At 38.1% G+C, this 22,918-nt stretch overlaps 1 protein-coding gene across 4 annotated transcripts in view; it reads left to right on the top strand.

Moving 5' to 3' along the window:
• RFC3 (replication factor C subunit 3) overlaps positions 1-22,918 on the top strand; it is a 234,856-nt gene that overhangs the window by 189,210 nt on the left and 22,728 nt on the right. For 3 of the 4 annotated variants that reach the window (XR_002644662.3, XR_016388720.1, XM_022574642.3), the window contains exons 1-4: positions 15,192-15,501; positions 18,078-18,215; positions 20,816-20,883; positions 22,795-22,892. Coding sequence is in view for 1 of the 4 variants with exons in the window: in XM_022574642.3 (XP_022430350.1) it covers positions 15,415-15,501; positions 18,078-18,215; positions 20,816-20,883; positions 22,795-22,892 (391 nt within the window). In the remaining 3 variants the exon portion in view is untranslated. Of the gene's footprint in view, positions 1-15,191; positions 15,502-18,077; positions 18,216-20,815; positions 20,884-22,794; positions 22,893-22,918 lie in introns of those variants that run through there. The other variant, XR_016388721.1, reaches the window with a different exon arrangement.

The raw sequence follows: 22,918 nt of genomic DNA, 5'->3' as shown, positions 1-22,918 counted from the left end.
CAAAAATTAGGCTCTGTTTTAAATCCTCATCCTCCCTTTAAGCTTTTTCAGGTCAACCCCTCCAAGCCCTAGGGACCACGGGGATTTGGTCATGTGCAACTAAGTGCTGACTGTGGATGAGGAAAAGGCAGACTGGAGAAAGGGTTCCCCAGGATTTCAGTTCAACCCCTTACTGCTGTTTGCTGCTAAGGTCCTGCTGCTGACATGCCCAGAATCTATCGAATAAAAATGCATCTGGGCACAAGGACCACAGGGCTGGGTCTGGAATGCTTCCCAGCTGGTTTCGGGCCATACATATAAGGTGTTTTCTGGCCATACACACTAGATCTATAATGAGTCATCAACTTGGAAATACATGTTCTGTTTCAAATCTTGTCTTGAAGCATTTGGCATCATTTCTTTTTCCTTTGGACTTCTTGTGCTCAGTGTGAGAGTGAATGAATTTGGCTTTGCTAATAACAGTTAGCCATTTCAGCAGTATTAAAAGTACCTTTTCATCCTTCAGTGTCAATTCTAACATCATCTCCTTAGGGAGGGCTTCCCTGATTAGTTAAAGCAGACATCTCTCACCTCACACTCTTGTGTCACACTCAGTCACATTGCCCTCCATGATTGTCTTCACTGTGTTCATCAATACCTGAAATTATCCTGGTGCTTATTTATTGTCTGTCTCCTCCTGCTGGAATGACATCCCATGAAAAAGGGGACATAGTTCGCCTGTTCACTGTTTCCTGAAAACAGTGCTCAGCTCAGAGCAAGTACTTGATGAATAGTTTGGAATGAATTCAACAATGCAATAAAGGAAGAAATTAAAAAAAAAACAGTTATGTGGAATCTACATTGGAATTCTTTCAAACATCTCTGTTTATACTTTTCATCAGTAAATATTGTTGAAAATATAAAATTAGGTTCCAAGTTATTTATCATCTACTGATGAGAGATCTATAAACAAAGGTTGCCAAAATGCAAATTGCTATTTTAAAAAAGACTTTAATTCCCTTAAAAAGATCTTTTAAATTCTTAAAGTAAAACTAAAGTTTGGTCTCAGTGGACATATTTAACATTATTTAGCTATTAAGCAGATATACATATTTGCTTCATGTAGGCATCAAAGAACTTCAGTTGATTTTTTGCCCTTTTCATTGTTCAGAGGTTCCTATTTCAAAACTGTAAATAAAAGTTAACTGAAAATATGGAAATGTTCAGCATAAATTCACCTAGTGAATAAAATTGCAATAAAGAGAGGAAAAGGTGTGTAAGCAAAGTAGGCAACATTCTGTTTTTCTTTGATTTATTGCTGAAGGAAAAGAAAAAAGTAATGATGATTCAACACTTCCAAAAACCTTTATCATTCTAAACTATTCAAAGAAAAAAAAATTTGTAGTAGAAAAATGCAGCCTGTAGAAAAATATAAAAACAGGACTCTTCATCAGCTGAAAAACAGAAGTCTGAATAGAGAGTACCCTGGGAGCATTTATTTTGAATAGAGTTTTGTTTCTCCTCTTAGGCCCATGGGTTTGATAAATTAACTTAAATTTGGGTTTCATTGTCTTTGGCCCCTTTGACATCACAAAAACTCATTTTTCTACTTGGATTGATTGTGTAGTGGGTTGAATTGCATCTCCCCAAAACACCTGTGCATGTGACCTTATTTGGAAATAGGGTATTTATCTATTTATTGAATAAAAGTTTCTTTAAGTTCCATAGTGCTTTACAATTTTCAAAAGTTTCACACATTTGATTTATATAATCCCATATTAACCCTTTTTCCCTCCTACCCCTATATTGCCCCTCTCCCCTTCCCTCTCCCCACTGGTAATCACTAGTTTGTTCTCCATATCTGTGAGTCTGCTTCTTTTTTGTTTTATTCACTAGTTTGTTGTATTTTTAAGATTCCACATATACACGATATCATACAGTGTTTGTCTTTCTATGTGTGACCTATTTCACTTACCTTAATGCCCTCCAGGTCCATCTATGTTGCTACAAGTGGCAAAGGAAATAGGGTCTATACAGATAAAATTAAGTTAAAAATCTCCAGATGAGATGATCCTGGATTTTGGGTGAGCCCTAAGTCCAGTGATTTGTGTTCTTATGAGAAAAGGAAGAGGGAGATAGGAGACATACAGACAGAGGAGAAAAAAACAGAGGGAAAGACAGAGGCAGAGATTAGAATGACGCATCTAAACCCAAGGAATGCTAATGATTGCCAGCAACTAGAAGAAGAGAAGCTAGGGAGAGGCATGTGGTAAATTCTCCCTCTGAGGCTCCAGAAAGAACCGACACTGCCGACAACTTGATTTCAGGCTTCTGGCCTCCAGAATTGTGGAAGCATACATTTCTGTTGTTTTAGGCCACCAAGTTTGTGGTAATTTGTTATGGCAGCCCCAGGAAACAAACACAATTGTATACGGCATACCTCGTTTTATTACACTTTGCAGGAACTGTGTTTTTTACAAATTGAAGGTTCGTGGCAACACTACCTCGAGCAAGTCTGTCCGTGCCATTTTTCCAACAGCATTTGCTCACTTCATGTCTCTGTGTTACATTTTGGTAATTCTCATAATATTTCAAATCCTCCACCAACAAAAAGATTATGACTCACTGAAGGCTCAGATGCTGGCTAGCATTTTTTTAGCAATAAATTATTTTAAAATTAAGGTATGTACATTATTATTTTTTTTAGACATAATGCTATTGCACACTTAATAGACTACAGTATAGTGTAAACATAACTTTTTATTTTGGGAAACCCCAAAATTCGTGACTCACTTTATTGCTATATTGGCTTTATTTCAGTGAAACCCAACCTGCAAGATCTCCAAGGTATGTCTGTTATGTTTTAAACAAACTTTCTTTTGCTGTGTCTAAAAGTTTGCAGAGCAAGGCATCTGGTTACTTTGCGCGACCACTGTGGGGCACTATAATCTGTATCTCTGGGAAGTAGCCTTTGAATGGTCTTTACTGAAAGCTTCTGTAGGCTCTGCTACATTTGAGAATTTACTTTGGGGAACAACAGTGACAACTTCAAGACTCAGGAAAAAGAATCTCAGCCACCTGGGGGCCAATTGAAAACTCTACTTTCTCATTTAATAACACTTAACATTCTTGGGGGACAAAAATCATTTAGTAACTACTTCCCTAGGAGGTAAAAGCAAATTTTCTTTGAAATGCTTACTTGGCATAGCTGTTCTTTATTCAGTGGTTCTATAATATTTTGATTTTAATGTGTCATATGAAAAATGTACTTCAAATTACTAATAAAATAAGTAAAAGTAGAGGAGGGGCGAGGATGAAAGTCTGCGTTCTTCAGTGTTTACAACATTCACTAAGGGCTTGGGCTATAATATTAAATTTATGATAGACAAGATAAAAATTTAGGAGCGATTCTATTTATTTAAAATGCACTTGAGGGACTTCCCTGGTGGCACAGTGGATAAGACTATGTGATCCCAATGCAGGGGGCCTGGGTTCAGGGAACTAGATCCCACACTCATGCCGCAATTAAGAGTTCGCATGCCGCAACTAAGGAGCAGGCAAGCCGCAACTAAGGAGCCCTCGAGCCTCAAGTAAGGAGCCTGCCTGCTGCAACTAAAGTAGCCCATGTGCCACAACTAAGGAGCCCACTGGCCGCAACTAAGGAGCACGTGCTGCAGCTAAGGAGCCTGCCTGCCACAACTAAGACCCAGCACTACCAAATAAATAAATAAATATTAAAAAAATAAATAAACAAAATGCACTTGAACTTTCAGAGCTCAGTAAATAGCTTTACTTATTACTCAGTCATTTAAATAAGAAATTTTAGAAATATTTTTGACAACTCTTCTCTGTACCCCCAAATCCCATCTAAGTATCTTCTAAATACCTGTCCTTAGTTGCACTGTCTTAGGAAAGGCTCATGTCATCCCAGGACTAGATGTTCACAGTATGTTTTTAACAGTTCTCCCAGCTTCATTGTCTATTCCAATCCACCATCCACACTGTTTCTAGGCTTATATTTTTTTCTATAACAAGTCACATGTTGTGAATTCAAGTTCCTCAGCATGATACAAAAGAACTTTTCTTATCTGGCACTGGTCTATGAGTGTACACAGAAGTATTAATTCTATGTAGACAGAAGAATAATTCATAAAACTCTCTTAATTGAGATATAGGCTAGTGTTTCTCAAACTTTAATGTGTATAAAAATCATCTAGGGATCTTATTAAAATGCAGACCAGGATGATGAGTGGGGCCTGAGAGTCTGTGTTTCTCATAAAGCTCTTAGGTATTGCAGATGTTTCTAATTCAGGTACCACCCTTTGAGTGGCAAGGATAGAGTGAAGCCTTAAGCTAAGTGTCTAACATAAACACTTCTGTCTCTCAATATAAGTGTGGGTCCTCTTCCATTTCCTTTTTGGTTCCCTGTCAGCTTCTTCTATGAAAGCCCATGTAAGAGAGTAAAGTCCTTGAAGACGAGGACCACGACGCCTTCCTCCTTGGGTCTCTCCTCCAGGGTCTAGTGCAGCACCTGACACTTAGCAGTCATTCCACAGGCTGTCTACAACTGTAACAACAGTTTATAGGTTAATTTATCACAAGAGCTTCATAGACATAGTGCTAAGGGGCCGCAGCAGGAGCTCGCAAAAGGGGGACTGTTTTTTCCAGCTTCCATTCGAGTTAGGTGTGTGTACGCCACTGAGTCTAGCAAATGGGATGTGCCATATGCTGCTTCTGGTCCTGGCCCACATGAACTTTCCACATGTGGTCCTGCATATTCTTTTCCTCTCCATGGGCTTGATGAAGACAAGTATGGAGGCTGTGGATGCCAGCTGGTGAAGATAGCAGAGACAAAAGAGAGAAGGAGCCTGTGACCCTGTATTACTGACTGGAAGAGAGCCCCTTGCTATTCAGGATCACTCATTTTTGATCTTTCATAAGTGAAAAATAAAAGTCCATCTTTCTTGCATCATTATAGATTTTGGGGTCTGTTTTTACAGTAGATTGCGTATCCTACTTAAAGCAGCTGGAATTTTGTAACTTGGCAGAATGATACCATGACATTAGTGTAAGATCAATGTTGTTTTTGAACTGGTTATGGTTTTCAGTTTTGGATGGAGGGATGTTTGTAAATATAAATTCCTGTTAAATTAGCCTTCTTTTTATTTATATACCCATGTTCAAAGGTGGCTGAACCAGGCTAATTGTATACCATAAAAACCATGTTCTGATTTGAATAGTTGCTGTTTTATTTAGAATTTTTTAAAACCTCCTTTATTTAGAATGTATCTAGTTTTACCAGTGAAATGCAACATAGAAATTGCAGGTCTAATGTTTTTCTTACAATAATTAGTAGCAAAATCATGAGTAAGTTTGAAATACTAATGGTTCCTAGGGAAATATCTAAAATACAGATGTTTTCAAACCCATAACCCATGAATAAACAGAGCTACTTTTTGAAACTATATTTCTAATGACTAATATTCAAAAGCACCATAGGAAAGGACATGATAATTCAAAATTACCTCTATGGGTAAATAGTTCCTATAAAATGTAATCATTCCTCCAACTTAAGAGGTAGGAAGGATGAGGAATTTAGCAGAGTATTTGAATTAAAAATATCAGAGACATAAAAAAGTATAAGGAATATAAGGAAAATCAATGGGGTTCGGTTAGAAGTTATTACTGATCCTTGCACTTTTACTTATACAATCACATTTATAATAAAAGCCTTTTATAATTATTGGCTGTAATATATATCATCCAACTCACAGAATAAATGAAACTGAAGGGATTTCTGAGCCTTTTCATTCAGAAATGAAAAAGAAAATTGATTTCCATATTACAGATTATTGTGGAAATAAATTACTAAATGGTCAGATGTGCTTTGCTTTACATCTCTGAGTATCATTTGTGGACACATTATTTATAGAAAACGTGATTAGTCTTCAAATGTGAAAAATATAGATAAATGTGTTATATTACACGTTTTTGTAAACCAAGCAGGCAAAAGTCCATTAACCTGTTAAACCAGAGTGATAGCCTTTCAGATAGTAGTTACCAGCTGCTGGGATCCCTGATGCTAGGAGGCAGAGGATGTTTGCATCAGTGACCATCGAACGAGCTTCTCTTAGTCAATTGTTGCCGTTTCTGTCTGCACCAGAGTTTTCCCTCCAGGATCAAGCAGGGGAGAATAAACCAGATACTGCATGATTTGAATTTTGAGTTTGTTGCTTCTCTTTCTGAGGTTTGAATGTTACAAGGTCTAAGCAGAGTTCGCAAGCCAAGGAGGCAGGCTGAATCTGGCCTGCAGATAAGTTCTGTTGGCCCTGACAGTGTCCTTGTTTTTCTCAGGAGATTGATTGTACAAAAAAAATGTGGACTGTGGCTTCTTTCAAAACACATGAAAGTCTATGACCAGTGGTCCAAGATCCTGCTTGTGGGTGATCTAGTGAAGCTGAGGGGCTGCCACCCCTTTTTGGTGGGAAGAAACTTACTGCATTCTCTTCCTGTTTTATTCTCCCAAGCCGAGATCATGCATTTATTTGCCTGTCCAGCCCATGCTGGCATTTCTGTTTGTAACTCCTGTGAAGAGGAATGCAGAAGATATATGGAAATGAGAAAAAATAATCAAACAGTATGGGTTAATGAGCTGCTGTGATTATAGAAAAAGCATAATAATGTTGCTGAAAATATTATCTAGTTTATAAAAATATAATAATTTCTGAGAGAAAAAAGCAAACTATATTTTCAAAAACAATGTTTCAATGAACTGATCTAAAACTGTCATGATAGACTGCCACCCATCCTAGACCCTTGTCTCTGTGTCCCATTTGCTAAAACCAGCATTCACTGGTGTTGCCATTCCACTTTGTAGAAACATGTCAACTGGGAATTCTTCCTTTTGGTAAAAGTACAGATACGAGTGCAAAAGTGAAAAGAGTGTTAGGGTTTGCAGGGCCCTTAGGAGTTATGTAGCCCAGCCTTTCATTTTTGTGGTTGAGTCCATTCAGGCCTAGAGAAAGTGACTTAATCAAAGTCAAAAAAGAAGCCAGAATGAAGCCGGGCCAGGGTGGAGCTATGCCCTGACACTCAGCAGAGAGCTTTCCATCACCGAGGAAATCCCTGGGAAAACTGCTCAGGGTTTTAGAATCTAGACACACTTCCCCTCCCGTCATCTTCCCAGTGCATTTATATCATAATTTCTAGTTAGATAAGTATGTGGTGTTTATATTATTTTGAATCTGTGTTATGCACAGTTGAGCCACATGATAAAACGTTATAACGTTTCCTTTCTTAGATACTACATATGCCTTTTATATAATTTTTATGTTTACTGCTCTTGCTAATTGTTTTCTCATTGGTTAGTTTTTAATGTATTAATACATCCTGCTAATTTCCCCATATTCTCTTGCATATGTATAAATCTCATCTCAGGATGCGTGAGCACATTAGATACTAATTTCATCTTCAGGAGGTAGTTATCCTCCTACTCCCCTGAATAAGTCGTTTGCCGAGCTTGCTCTTTCACTGTTGCCTGGGACTTTCCTGCCCTGTTGCCTGCAATGCCTCTTGTTCTCTTCCACTGTGGGATCTCCTCATTACTAGATCTCTCTCTCTCAGAGGCCACAGATTAGTCATTTTTAAAACATCAAGATGAAATAATATCAGTGACAAGTGCCTCAGAACCTCAAAGAAATAAAGGCATTCTTCTTTTTACACTGGATATTTAATCACATTTTGTGTTTTTAAAGTTGTAATTGGTTTTTTATGCCATTTTATGTAAAATAAATCCTCCCTTTCAACATCTATTAGTGACTTTTTTTTTTTGCAGTACGCAGGCTTCTCACTGTTGTGGCCTCACCCGTTGCAGAGCACAGGCTCCAGACACGCAGGCCCAGCAGCCATGGCTCACGGGCCCAGCCGCTCCACGGCATGTGGGATCTTCCCAGACCGGGGCACGAACCCGTGTCCCCTGCATCGGCAGGCGGACTCGCAACCACTGCGCCACCAGGGAAGCCCTATTAGTGACTATTTTTAGTTTTAGTATATTACCTTTCAAGAAGGTAGCAAGGGCAACTGAAGACATGTTAAATATATATAACAGTTAAATCATGCAGAAAAAAGTGCTTTTTCCCTTTTGAAATTACAGCTTCATATGTAAAGGGTTGAGTAAAATGGGTGACAGATTTGTAATGTGCTCAAGTGGAACAATTTATATTTTATGATTTCTAAGACCAAAGAGATGAAATCCACAATATTCAAATATGGGCTTAAATACTTGTAACTAGCAATCCCAAACAGAATCTTAGCCAAGACTTTTGCAAAACTGACAAGCTGATTCTAACATTTATATGAAAATGCAGAGCACAAAGACTGGCAGAGGCAGCCTGGAATAAGAAGATAAAAAGTCAGACTACCAGAAATCAAGACCTGTCATAAAGCTACAGTAAACAGGATAGTGTGGTATCTGTGCCTGTATAGACAAATAGACCAATGGCACAGAATAGGGAGTTCAGAAACAAATCCACACATATATGTCACCTGGCTTATGACAAGTTTATCCTTCAGTGTAATGGAGAAAGTTCTTTTCGAAAAATAGTGTTGGCATAATTGGATATTCACATGGGGAAAAAAAGGACCTTGACTCTTATGTCGTAGATCACAGAAAAAAAATCAATTCCAGTGGATTTAAAATCTAAATATGAGAATAAAGCAATAAAGTTTTAAAAAGCCCACAGGATAACATCTTCATGACTTTGGAGTAGGCAAACATCTTTTAAAAACAATATGCACTAAACTACAGTGAAATTAAAAACTTCTGTTCATCAGAAGAAACCTTTAAGAGAGTTCAAAACTAAGTCACGCATAGAAAAAAAGATATTTACAATATATTTGTTTGAAAAGAAACAAGTCAATAAGAAAGAGACAATCTAGTAAAAAAATAGCAAAAAAACTTGAAACCACTTTACAAAAGAATATTCTGATATCCAATAGGCACGTGAGAAAATGCTCAACACCGTGAATTACTCCTCTCTAAACCCACCAGAATGGCTAAAATGAAAAAGGCTTGCTGGTTGGTGAGGATGCAGAGGCACTGTAACCTTTGTGCATTGCTGGTGGGAACATAAAATGGTGCAACTGACATGAAAAACAGTACTATAGCAATTCCACTTCTGAGCATATGCCCTAAAGAATAGGAATCAGAAGCTTGAACAGATATTTGCACACTAATGTTCATAGCAGCATTATTCACAGAAGCCAAAAGATGAAAAGAACCCAAATGTCTATTGACGGATAAGTGCATAAACAAATTATGGTATATACCTACAACGGAATATTATTCAGCCTTGAAAGAAATGAAATTCTGATACATGTTACATCATTGATGAAATTTAAAGGCATTAGAGTAAGTAAAAGAAAACAGACACAAAAAGGTAAATATTATATGGTTCCACTTATAAAGGTACCTAGACTAGTCAAATTTATAGAAAACAGAATGCTGGTTGCCAGAGCCTGGGGATTACCAGCACCGGGAGTTTCTTTTAATAGGTGCAGAGTTCCAGTTTGGGATGATGAAAAAGTTCTGGAGACGGATGGTGGTGATGGTCATACAACGGTGTGAATGAATGTACTTAATGCTACTGAACTGTACACTTAAAAATAGCTCAAATGGATTTTGTGTGAACATAAGTCTCCATTTCTCTAGAATAAATATCCAAATGTTTACTTGCTTGGTTGTACACTAATTGCACGTTTAGTTTTGTAAAAACTGCCAAACTGTTTTCCAGTGTGAATATAAGGATTTACATTCCTACCAGCATGTAAGAGTGATTCAGTTTCTCTGTATCTCCACCAGTATTTGATGTTGTCAATATTTATTATTTCAGCCATTCTGTTAGGTCTGTAGTGATACCCCATTGTGGTTTTTTTTTTTTTTTTTTACATCTTTATTGGGGTATAATTGCTTTACAATGGTGTGTTAGTTTCTGCTTTATAACAAAAATCTGTATGCAAATGTTCAGAGCAGCTTTTTTCATAATAGCTAAAACTAGAAACAACCCAGATACCCTTCAGTGGGTGAAGAGTCACACAAACTCTTGTATCTCCATGCCACAGAATACTACTCAGTAATTAATTGTTAACTTATGCAACAGGTTACAAGGGAGTTTTACTAAGTGAACAAAAGCCAGTGCCCAAAGGTTACATTACAGTATGCTTCTATTTATACATAATTCTTGAGATGGCAAAATTATAGAGATGGAGAACAGATTAGTGAAGATGAATGATTGCCCAGGGCTAGGGCTGGGGTAGGGAGGGTGGGGCTACACAAGGGGGGCTTTGCACTGATGGAAATGTTCTGTATCTTGGCTGTGTCCACGTCAACATCCTGGATGTGATATCATCCTATAGTTTTGTAAGATGTTACCATCGGTGGAAGCTGGGTGAAGGGTCCTCAGAATCTTGCTGTATTATTCCTTACAACTGCATGTGAATGTAAATTTTTTTTCTAAATAAAAGGTTAATTTAATAAAATATGGTATAGCTAAAAAAAAAATAGCTCAAATGGTAAATTTTATGTTACAAATATTTTACCACGATAAAGAAAGAGGTTTTTGTCAGGAAGGATATGAAATATGTAACTGTCATTCCTTGCTTACGGGTGTGTAAATTGGTCCAAATATTTTTGAAAACTCTTGTTAGTATCTATTGCAGCTGAACATATGCCTACCCTTATCACTCAGGAATTTAATTCCTAGATGCATGTGTCCAATAGAAATTAGTACATATCTCAGATATATGCACAAGAATGTTCAGCTATATTATTTTTACCAAAACATGGAAACAACCCAAATGTCCATCAATAGTACAATGAATAAATAAATTAAGATATATTGATCAGGGCTGGCTACATAATTTACAGGGCCTAGCGCAAAATATTTAAAAATTCAGGTGATTTGTTAAGAAATTATTAAGAATTTCAAGATGGCAACAGCAGAGCATTACACCAAGCAAAAGGCTATGTGACATTGCACAGGTGACATCCCAGGAAGCCTGCCTGATATTAATACAATGCACTACTACATGGCAATAAAAATAGGTACAACCTATTGCTACATACAAGCGGATGAATTTCGTGATATATTGTGAGTAAAAGAAGTCAGACACAAAAGAGAATATACTATGCAATTTCATTTCTATGAAGATTAAGAACAGGGAAAATAGTATACAATGGTAGAATTTAGATTAGCGGTTACTCCAGAGGGATGTATTGAATGGGAAGGGGCATGAGAGAACCTTCTAGAGTGGTGAAAATGTTCTATATCTTGACCTGGATTATGGTTACACAGATACATACATGTATAAAAACATAAATGACAATACTTGTCTGATTGAATGTGAAAGCACTCGTGGTGTCTGCTGTTCCTACCCTCCAATCCCTGTCATCCGGGCACAGATCTCAATCTTGTGCTCTGGCTCCTGTTTGGATGCGTGGTGTTGCATGGACATGTGGCTCAGAGAGCAGTGGAGGAAGACCCTCCATGCTGACATGCTCTCTGATTCACGCCACCCACATCCCCATTGTCCACTATCAACACCTGCCGTCCTGAGATACTCCTCAGAGCCAGGGACACCAGCCATGCCAGTTCACACCCAACATACTCAGAAGTCTATTAGGATACTTAGGTTATGGGCAGAAGTGCCTCACATGACCTATAGAAAACCCTACATTGTAGCACACCACGGCTGTACTTTGCCTTTATTTTCATGAGACATTATTTCAGAGACCCTCCTCTTTCATTGCAATGCAATCAGTAGATTTAACATATGAAAAAAAATACACATTTAGAAAGAAAACAATTTTCATATTAAAAACAAAATAAAAATAGAACATTAGAAGGAAATTTAGTAATAGAGGTCATTCAGTTAGCATATACTCTTGATGGTGACAATGGGCTGAAGCAGCCCTTGACATAGAGTGGACCATAGGGTTTGAATTCTTAGATTTCCTTTTTGAAGCCACGAATGGTGTCATCCACCCAGGGGCAAAGGGACACTAGCCAAAGAATCGTCTGCCTTCCCACTCAGTTTGAGAATCCCTGGCATTTTAAGGAGATGCCAGTTTTCCTTTTATGAGAAAAATACTTCTCTGCTATGCATCAATCTCTCTGATAAATCATGGCTATTGTTTCTATTATAATTATCTTTATAAAAATTCAGTCTTGGGACTTCCTTGGCGGTCCAGTGGTTAAGACTCTGTGCTTCCACTGCAGGGGGCGTGGATTCGATCCCTGGTCAGGGGAACTTAGATCCTGCATGCCGTGAAGTGCAGCCAAAAAAAAATACAAAATAAAAAAAAATTCCATCTTTAATATCCTGGGATATTTTAACACTGTGTGTAAATTTAATATGGAAAGCACAAACCCATTATTACCTGTTTTCTTGGAGCATAAGAGAATAAATGGATAAGAAAACAGAGAATGGATAGGAAAAAATGGTAGGATTGTTTTCCTTTGACAGCATGGGCACAGGCAGGGTCCTGCCCAGCACAGAGGCCCAGTACGGAACTGTGTGTGTGTTGGGAATTACCATCCTCAAGGGAGAAACCCTCAGCCAATAGAGTATGGGAGCTGGTGGATGAATGCTTCTTCCCATCTTTCCTCAATAGATGATTCAAAGAAATACTCTATTCATTCCTCAGAAAGTCCCCAGAGGGATCAAGCCCCAGTTGCCCATAGAAGTGACCTTGATAACACACCTTGCTTTGGCTTTACTTCCTCCCCTGTTTCGCTTTCCTCAGTCTCTCACTGCTGATCCATTTGATCATCTCCCTAATAACTTACCCGCTTTGTTTTTGGGGAGAGGGTGGATCACCCTGGGCTAAGATGCAGGGACCCAGTTTCCTTCTAGCAAGGGCCTCAACTGTCCCCTAGAGCTTCAAAGCCCTCCTCTGGATTTTCTGCATCTAACTGGCCAATGAACAGAGAAAGTGTGGGCATATGAAAAAAGAAGAAAACTCACAAGGATAGGGGCTAAGCCAAAGTTATATATATATATTATACCCTTAACTAGTCTCTCAGCCTCTTGAGACCCTGAAATTTCTTCCTCATTACTTCTCTTTAAAGAACCAAAATTAGATCCAGCCTGGAGAAGAACCTTACTCCTGATTCTGGCAAGAACCAATTACAGGTTTGCCCCAGAGACGTGCACTGGGATGAACTGTCAAGGGTTAGGAGCAGAACAGCCCAGGTAACACAATCCTTCATCTTGAGGGTCTTTGGAAGGTTTGGCTGGTTCTTTTTAGTCCCTGGTTATAGGCACAAGATGGCAGACATCACTGTGAATATGTCTTTTCTCAATAAAAGGTAACCATTAATTATTGCATGCCTTCTGTGTGACAGGTGTTTACATTACCTCCCTTAATCTTCAAATGAGCCACAAAGCAAGTTTCATTAACCCCATTTTGAGCTGAGGAACCTGAGTCATTAAGTGATTGGAGCTGTAGTTTGCTGGCTGCTGCTGTATACTCATACCTTCTTCTCTGAATACTTCTTTCATGTTCTGGCTCTCTTCTGAGCAGCCATCTCTCACATCCCATATATTCAAGGGTCTGGAGTGAGATTGCCAGATAAAATACAGAACGCCAATTAGGTTTTAATTTTAGATAAACAATGAATTTTTTTTTGTATAAGTATGCCCATGCAATATTACTGCAAATATTGCATGGTCATAGTTATACTAAAAAGTTATCTGGAATTCAAATTTAACTGGGCCTCCTGTATTTTTATTTGTGAAATCTGGCAAGTCAAGGTGAGCTAAGTGTCTTTCTTATGCATTGTTGTCCCCTCCACACCATTTCTGCTTCCTTAGAACTCACAACTTTGAAACACAGGTCTTCAGACTCCACTTTCTACATGAACCCCTCCTTGTTGAAGTTGTCTGCCATGCTTGTTGTCACTCACGTCAATTCATTGATTGTCTTAGCACCTGATTCACTTTCTTTCTCACGGTAATAATTTCATTATTTTTTTGATTCCAGTATCCACATATATGACACTTCAATACCCTTGCTTTTGATTTCTTTTACCTTCTAATTTCAACATCTCAATTCAACAGGGTAGGAGCATAGGGATTGTGGAGAGTTTTGCAGTATTAAATAGGATGGTCAGGGAGGCCTCACTGAGGAGGTGACTCCGAGCAAACGGGCTGAAGAGGGACCCAGCTCCGTTGACACTTGGACAGAAGTGGTTCAGGAAGAGGAAATCATAAGCACAAAGGCCTTGAGGTAGAAGTCTCCCAGGGTGTTTCAAAAGTTTTTTGAGAACAGAGATTGTGTCTTATACTTGGTGGTGTTTTTTTTTTCTTTTTTCTTTTTTTTTACACGGGCCTCTCACCCTTGTGGCCTCTCCCATTGCGGAGCACAGGCACCGGACGCGCGGCTCAGCGGCCATGGCTCATGGGCTTAGCCGCTCCGTGGCATGTGGGATCTTCCCGGACTGGGGCACGAACCCGTGTCCCCTGCCTCGGCAGGCAGACTCTCAACCACTGCGCCACCAGGGAAGCCCGGTGGTGTTATTAATTGTGCCCAATAGTTTCTTGCCCACAGGAATAATTCAGTAAATATGATGATTCAAAGAATTCAATAAATTCTTGTGTCATAAGTGAATGAGAGGGGGCACCTTGGTAGAAGGTTATTAAACATATTTGGAAATCAATTCCTGTCCTGTGGCAGTATTTAGGATTTTGAACAATATGTAAAATAAAAGCATAAGTTAAATAAGTAATTAAAATTACATACACCTAGAGAAGTGCATTTAAGAGGTGCAGTTTGAGTGGCCACATTTCTGTAGCTTTTCACGACCTTTAGATTCCTTTGCTTTAAATTCAGTAAGAATCTTGAGGAATGGAGGTAAGGAAGGGTAGTGAAGATTAGATATTAGTTTTAGCGGTTTATTCAATAAAGCTTCTTTTGGTGCCTGCCAAGTGAGAAAAGCCGGATATTTTCTGGTGCCAGAAACAGAGCTCCACACAGTAAATATTTTGTAAGTTTCTGTAGAACGAATGAGTGATTGAATGAACGAATGAAATGAATTTAGGAGGATGGTCTCTCTTAAGTTCCCGAATTTGACTCCTAGAGTATCAGAGCCAAATTTCCAATTTTGCTGAATAATTACTGTACTATGATAGAGGGTGAGAACAAAGAAAATGATTAAATAAAACAATGAGCCTTAACGAGTAGGTGAGATCCGACTTTGCGCCCAATTCTGTCCGTACTAGGCTTCCGTAGTCTTTCCGCCCCTAACTCGTTTACGCCGCCGCGCAGGTAGTGATGTCGCGAGATTTGGAGCTCGCGGGAAAACTTGTTTGTGAGTCCGGAGCGGAGGGCGAGCGCGCGGGAAGTTCGAGTGTCGGACCCCGGGAACTCGGGCCGGCATGAGCCTCTGGGTGGACAAATACCGGCCCTGCTCTTTGGGACAGCTGGACTATCACAAGGAGCAGGCGGCCCAGCTGCGCAACCTGGTGAGTCGGCGGGACGGGGCGGGGAGACCCGGAGGAGGGGAGGCCTTCGCTCTCCCGCTTCAGAAGGTGATGAATGCTGTGGAGAAAAGTAAAACTGGGACGAGGACACATTGTGGGGGCGGGGCCTGTGCTTGTAAACCAAGAAAGTCTCCCTGAGGACTGTCATCTGAGCCGAAGCTTGAAGGAAGTGGGAGAGCCCACAGTAGGGAGCTCCGGGGCGAGGAGTGGAGCGGGTAGAGGGAACAGCAGGTGCAGAATGCCTGAGGCAGGAGTGTGCACAGCCCGTCACTCGGGAGGCCAGTGCGGCTGGCTAACCGTGGGCCAGCGGGAAGAGGAGTAGGAAATGGGGCAGTATGGGGGTGGGAGGAAGTGCAGATACAGTAAATTTTAATAGAGTGAGATGGGAAGCCTTTGGAACGTTTTGAACAGAGAAGTGACATCATCTGACGTTTTAATAGACTTACTTAAAATGTCTTGGTGTCATTGCCCGCATTTACAGAAAGGAAGATATTGGGTTTATTAATTTCTAAGGTCATTTTTAATTCTAAACTATGTGGTATTAGGTTGTCCTTAAGTTTAATTCCTTAATGGAAGATTTTTCTTTTCCTGTCGCGATGCCTATTTTTATGTTGTAGCTGATAAAAGTATCTAATGGCAGTGCTTTGTGAAAAACAAACTGAAGTTTGTAGAGAGTGGAGATGGAAGAAGGGTCTTGAGTAGAAAAACCACTTATCTACTCTTTTTAAGGGCCTAAAGTACCACTTCCTGATGGAAGTGTTTTTGCTCAGCCCTCTGGGCTTCCAGTACCCATCTTTTTCAGAATTACAGGTACTATTTGTAAAGTTTTTTTTTTAATGAGAAATTATAATAAAAGAACTCCATCCTTATATATGAAAGGCATTAGAAAAGTTGGTGGTGTTGTGAGAGTGAAGTGTTTTTTTAAACTCTCTTTTAAAATTATTGGTATTCCAATACTAATACTATACTAATTTTAAGTAAATCTATTAATTCAGTATTTTATTTATTTTTAGTATTTAAAATACTGTTTAAATAAATCTAAATAAATGTATCCCATGGTTAAGAAAATCAGAGTCAAAGCTGTTCTAAGAAAATGCAATTTATAAATGAATACAGCTTCATTTATAGGCAAATTGCATTTTCTTACAATAGCTTCGACTTTGATTTTCTTAACCATGGAATATATTTTGTATTCTATTGCCAGTTTTCTATTATATAGAATTTGGAATATTTGCACAAAAATTTAGTGTATTAGTCTTGTGTTAATAGATTTGGCTTTTCAAAAGTATTCACCTGTTTACCTTTGAATCTACAACCTAATAAAAGTGTGAAACATTTGCAGCATAACTTATTTTTGGTGAGATAGAAGTTTAAAAAAATGAAGGCTATATTTGTGGAGTACCTACTATTTTCCATGCGTTGTCTTAGGTAAATAGTTCCTTTCCTTGACACTTTTTTCTTTCAGTGCCAGAGATAGATGAGTTTACAGAGTATTAAAATTCACTGTAACAAGCACTCCTGTTAAGTTACTTATTTTCATTTTTTCTAAAACGGTTATTTATAAAACTTTTGCTCCACAAGATTTTATGCACCTGAAGCTAAGGTCTGTGTTCTTGTCATCTTTATAGCCTTCATAACACTGATCCCCAGACCTGACTGAGCATCACAATCACCTGGGAACGTTTTTTAAAAACAAACAATCTTGTTTTGAAATGCAGCACTGTCAGCGTCCTACTCCATTCCCTTGCTCTTAATTTATAAAATTACACAGGCCGACTTCCAACTCCCTGCATCTGCATTTCCTGAAGGCTTTCTCTTGCTGACACCTCTAAGCAGACTTGAAATGTCAGGGAATTAATGCCCTCTCTTTCTCTCCGTTCACTTTCCCAAGCCAGCAAAGGATTGATGAGAGGTAGTGTATCATACTCCAGCTTCTCCACCCTTGGGTGGTTTAATAGTGTGGTGTATTTTGCACTGGCTTCAAGAGTATCCACAGCAGGATCATGCCCCAGATGCCCAGAGTGGTATTTAAGTTAACAACACTGTTGTTGGCTGCCTTCCTTCCTTGCTTTCCTTCTCCCCTACAAAGTTTTCCTTTACCTTCCAAATAAAACCAGATGCACTCATTTCTTATCAAAGGGACTATTTGTAGAAGCCCAAACGACGACAGGCATCAGTCTCAGTTACTGAATCATAATCTTGTGGATGGGGTCCGGTAATTAGTCTTTTTATTAAAGGTTCTCTGGAAGATTCTGACAGTCGGCCAGGTTTGGGATTTCTTGCTTTCTAGCATATAGTGTTGTATCTTACATGTACTGTGCTAGATATATAAATTATATAACATTAATCCCAGGGGGATAATCAACATTTCAGAGTTAAAGATCTGTCTCTCTATATATACATACACACACACACACACACACACACACACACACACACACACACCCATTTTTGAAGTTTCATAGGCAGAGACACAAAATATTTGATACTTGAAAAGTAGTTTACTTCCACACGTTGGGCAGTAGTTTGGGGAAAATGCCTTGTTCTTTTTTTTCCAGGTGCAGTGTGGTGACTTTCCTCATCTGTTAGTCTATGGACCATCAGGTGCTGGAAAAAAGACAAGAATTATGTGTATCCTACGTGAACTTTATGGTGTGGGAGTGGAAAAATTGAGAATTGAACATCAGACCATCACAGTAAGCCTTTCACTTTGAGGCCCTCCAAATATTTAGAGCAGGAATTTTCAGTCCTCATCATACAGGACCCTTTGCTGCCCAATGTGTGATTTAAGTAAGAATTTCACAGGTAATCCTGGTGTACAGGATTGAGAGTTGCTGATTTATAGACCTAAGTATTATAACCAGACAAAAGTTACATTACGTTAGAAAAGAAATATGAGCAACAGGAGACTTTGGGTAAGATGTAGGTGGTGGGATTCATTTCAGATTCGAATTAGTGTCAGTTGGAACTAGAACCCAAGTTTCTAAAGTTCATTGTTCTGAGAGCAGTAGTGGGTATGGAAAGGGAATGATTTGGAGAAAAATTTTAAACGTGGAGTCCGGTGACTCGGTAAAGATTGGGCAGCTGACTGCCTGGGAGAGGAGACATGAGGCTCTGGGATGTTCAGAGTTCCCATGATCTTGCCCTGGCTGTGTTTTGTAGCCTCATGCTATGCAATGCATTTTCATACTCTTTCCTTACTGACAGTGTTTAAGATCTAGCTGAAATGTATCCTCTTGGAAGTGCCCCCCAACCCCGTTATAATTAATGTTTCCTCCTACAACCCATAGTTTATACTTTTTAGAGCATTACTTTGTTTTGCCTTGATCATAGTTATTTATACATCTTGACTCTGACAAGATTGTATTTCTTTTGAAGTTATATAGGGTAAATTTTATATTTTTGTAAGTTATACTTGACATGTGGCATTATATTAGTTTCAGGTATACTGCATAGTGATTTGATATTTTTATGCATTATGAAATAATCACCACAATAAGTCCAGTTGCCATCATTTTCTTGTTCTTCATAGCCTCTGGTATAGTGTCTTGCACATATTAGGCACTGAAAAAATGTAAACTGAGTGACTGGACAGTAGGTTGTGCTATTAATAGAATCTTTAGGAGGATAAATGGACTGTAGGCTAATGTGGATTAGCTTGTGTTTAGACACATTGAATTTGAGATGTTGGTAGTACATCCTGGTGGAAATTCTTTAAAATATGCAGGGACAAATTTAATAAGAAAGGTAGTAAGAAAACCTTATACATAATCTTATAAAAGGACAAAAAACAAGAGCTGATCAAATGGAAAGATGCATCATGTTCTCAGTGGTATTTAAAAGTGTTCTCCCCATGTTCAGTATAAATTTTAGTGAAATTCCAATTAAAATGCAATTTATTTTTTTAATTGTGTGAAGTGATCTTAAAGTACATTTCTGAGATTAGCTAAAATAATTATGAAAAAGAAGATTTGTGAAGTGGGACATGTGTTTATTAAACCATACTGTAAGCCTACTATAATCAAAACAATATTGCTATGGCATTGGGATAGAGGATTACATCAGTGGAACTGAATAGAGAGCCCAGAAATATGACAGCCCAAGATCTATTTCACATCAGTAGGAAGAGGATTGGTCAGCAAAATGTGCTAGCATAACTAGTTACCAACCCGTAAGAAAATAAAGTTGAATCCCTATTACACATAATTTATAAATCCAGATCAATTAAAGGCTGAAATGGTAAAATAAAACTAAATTTCTTAGAATAGAACTTCTTAGACAGTATGAACAGTGTGTGAGTCAGGAGCACCTTTTAATAAAAAATATGGGAGTTGTAGAAGAAAATATATACTTAGGTATATATGAATTTTAAAAGTTTGTATGACAAGATAATATACATAAGATCAATAGAAAAATGAAGGATTATAAAAAATATTTGAAAGGAATGTATTATATAAAAGATTTTACAAAGTGACAATGGAAAAACAACCTGGTAGAAAACTGAATAAAAAATGGCCACAGGAGAGAAAGATAAACACTCAGTAAACCTATGTGAAGATGTTTGACCTTTGTGGTAGTTGAGGAAAAGCAGTGAGAGTCTAATAAACACATACATACGTATAAAAATTTAGAGAACACATCATCTTCAATCCAGCAGATCTTTTATTGGGAATCTGTTACATAGACGTGAAAGCAGTGCATGAGACATATGCACAAGGATGTTAATTATGGAATTGTTTGAGATTGTAAAAAGCAAGAAGCAAAATGCCCATCTGCATGACTGGCTTTGGGACATCCATGTTATGGTTGATATGCAACTATAACAGCCTATACCACTTGTCTGAGAAGGTTGTCTAGATGTGTTGTTAAGGAAAAGCAAAACACAGAGAAATATATATGATTGCCTCTTTTTAACAGACTCTATGTAGTAATGTATTAGTATGTGTTTATTTTTGTGTGTTATCATGGAAAAGGCTGTGAAAGGACATGGGCAGATTGTTTACAACGATGATCTGATAACAGGGAATGGTTTGGAGATTACTGGAGGTAAAGGAGAAAAGCGGTCACACTAAAAACAGAATGGGTGATATGACCCAATGTACATAAAAACATGTATGTTTACATGCACCTTAAGAAAGGAATGGGGTTAATGAATTTGAAGCATTAGTGGTGGTCATCTAAAGTTTTCTTTCTTTAGTAAACATAAATTGTTTACATAATTAAAAAGAATGAAATACAGAAAAGAGGAGAAATAGTCATGAATAAACATTAAAAAAAAAACTTTCTTTGTCCACAGACTCCATCTAAAAAGAAAATTGAAATTAGCACTATTGCAAGCAATTACCACCTTGAAGTTAATCCCAGGTAAGTTGCTACTACATAGAAATAAGCAATTTTAGAATAGTGATGTTCAGACTTTTTTTAAAGAGTAGAATGTTTTTTTGAAATAAAATTATGTATGGAAACAATAGATAAAAGTGAAGCTGCCCTGTGTGAGACGGGGAGCCTAGAACCTTCCTTCTTTCCCTTCTCTTTGATACCCCCCCAAGTCAAATAATTTTAATTAAGTTTTCTTGCTCTACAGAGCTCTGTGCTTTACACAAAGTATTTTGCATAGTCAGTAAGTTTTTGTTGAATTATATTGACTCATTCAGAACTGGTGAGCAAAGTGTGTCTAAAAAGTTTGTAAATGCCTGAAAAAATATTTCAGAAAGTGAATTTGGGTTCCCATTTTCTTTGTTTCAGTTTTTTGATTAGAGGGTATTGTAGTCCATCAGCCACTGTCTGTATTCTCTATCATGAGATAATGACTAGGATCTTGTTGGGAGGCACATTGAAAACTCATGCCACAGCAGTTACGTTCTGCTTAAGTAAATGATGTAGAAATGATTGTATTGGGTGTAAAGTTGGCTAAGCCTTCAGGGTTCTATGGGGTCTGATATGTTCTTGAAGGAGAACAGAATCAAGGACATCTTCAGGCAAAGGCAACTTTATGGGCAGTGGCACAGCAGTGAGATCGAGCATCCCTTTCTAGACTGAATGGAATAAGAGGAAGAGAGTTTTAAGTTAACGTGTATTCAGTAACAGGCACTGTGTGGGAAGCTTTACATGGATTATTTAGTCCTCAGAACAACCCTAACAGACTGATATTATTTTTCCTAGGTATGTCAAAGAAAAAATTAAGGTTGGTGGGAAAGGGTCTGATCGTAAAAGTAGAGAGTGGTAATTCCATGGACAAAAGCGAATTATTTTAGATTCTGGACAAGGAAATGATTATGAAAGAAACACTGTACGTATATTGATCTAATAATATTGAATTGAGACAGACAATGGCTGTTTGGAAAAATAAACTAAAGCTGACTTCTATGCTCTCTTTTTCTCTTTGAGAGTTCCTCTGTAGCAAGAATAGTCAGGGTAAGCTGTTTGTTTTTCAGGTGTTTTAAATTGACATTCAGCCTGAATTAACCAGGTGACTTATGTTGGTTTGTGAGGTGCAGGACTTAAGTGCTAAAGCAATGATATTCGTATAAATGACAGGTAATGCCTGTAAGTCAGCAGCTTACAGAGTACTGATTTGTGTGCTAAACTTAATTTGCTTATCCCATCCCCTTGTGAAGACCCTGAATCAACTCTGCTTGTGCTGAGAGGGACTTGTCTAGGCTTGTTCTCTCTCAGACCTTTACTATTTTGGGGATGGGGAAGAGGAACAGAGATTAAATTTCTGTTCCAAGGAGTTATTTTTATATTTTAAATTAGCTCTGACTAGGTATGAATTATAGTGGGTACAGAAGTGTCAAAGTATTTGATAAGCTATTGATAGCTATTGCTCTTCTTTTTTTTTTTTTGAGGTCCGCGGGCCCTCTCACTGTTGTGGCCTCTCCCGTTGCAGAGCACAGGCTCCTGACGCGCAGGCTCAGTGGCCATGGCTCACTTTTTTTTTTTTTTTGAGTCTTTTCCCTTTTTTTCTTGATGAGTCTGGCTAATGGTTTATCAATTTTGTTTATCTTCTCAGTAAACTTAATATAAGAACATGCTTGGTGTTTTCAGTGATATTAACCAAATTGTAGTTGAGTATTGGAATATTTTTAGTATTTAATGACCCTAAAACACTTCACTTTTAAAGTTTTGTGAATGTAATAGGTGTTACTCAGTTTGATTAAAATTTTGATCACTTAAGATCTTCAACACTTTTCGTACAATACCAGATTAAGAATAAGGGCATAATACTTTCTAAATATTTACACACATATTTACCACTATTTTCGTTTTGTATAGTGATGCTGGAAATAGTGACCGGGTAGTAATTCAGGAGATGTTGAAAACAGTGGCACAATCACAGCAACTTGAAACAAACTCTCAAAAAGATTTTAAAGGTATGTGATAAAAAGATTTCTTATGA

The sequence above is a fragment of the Delphinapterus leucas genome, chromosome 18, assembly GCF_059928025.1.
Source record: "Delphinapterus leucas isolate spDelLeu-1000000601 "Yukka" chromosome 18, BTC_Dleu_Yukka2, whole genome shotgun sequence".
Classification (NCBI taxonomy): Eukaryota; Metazoa; Chordata; class Mammalia; order Artiodactyla; family Monodontidae; genus Delphinapterus; species Delphinapterus leucas.
This window is presented reverse-complemented; position numbering and strand designations above follow the sequence as displayed.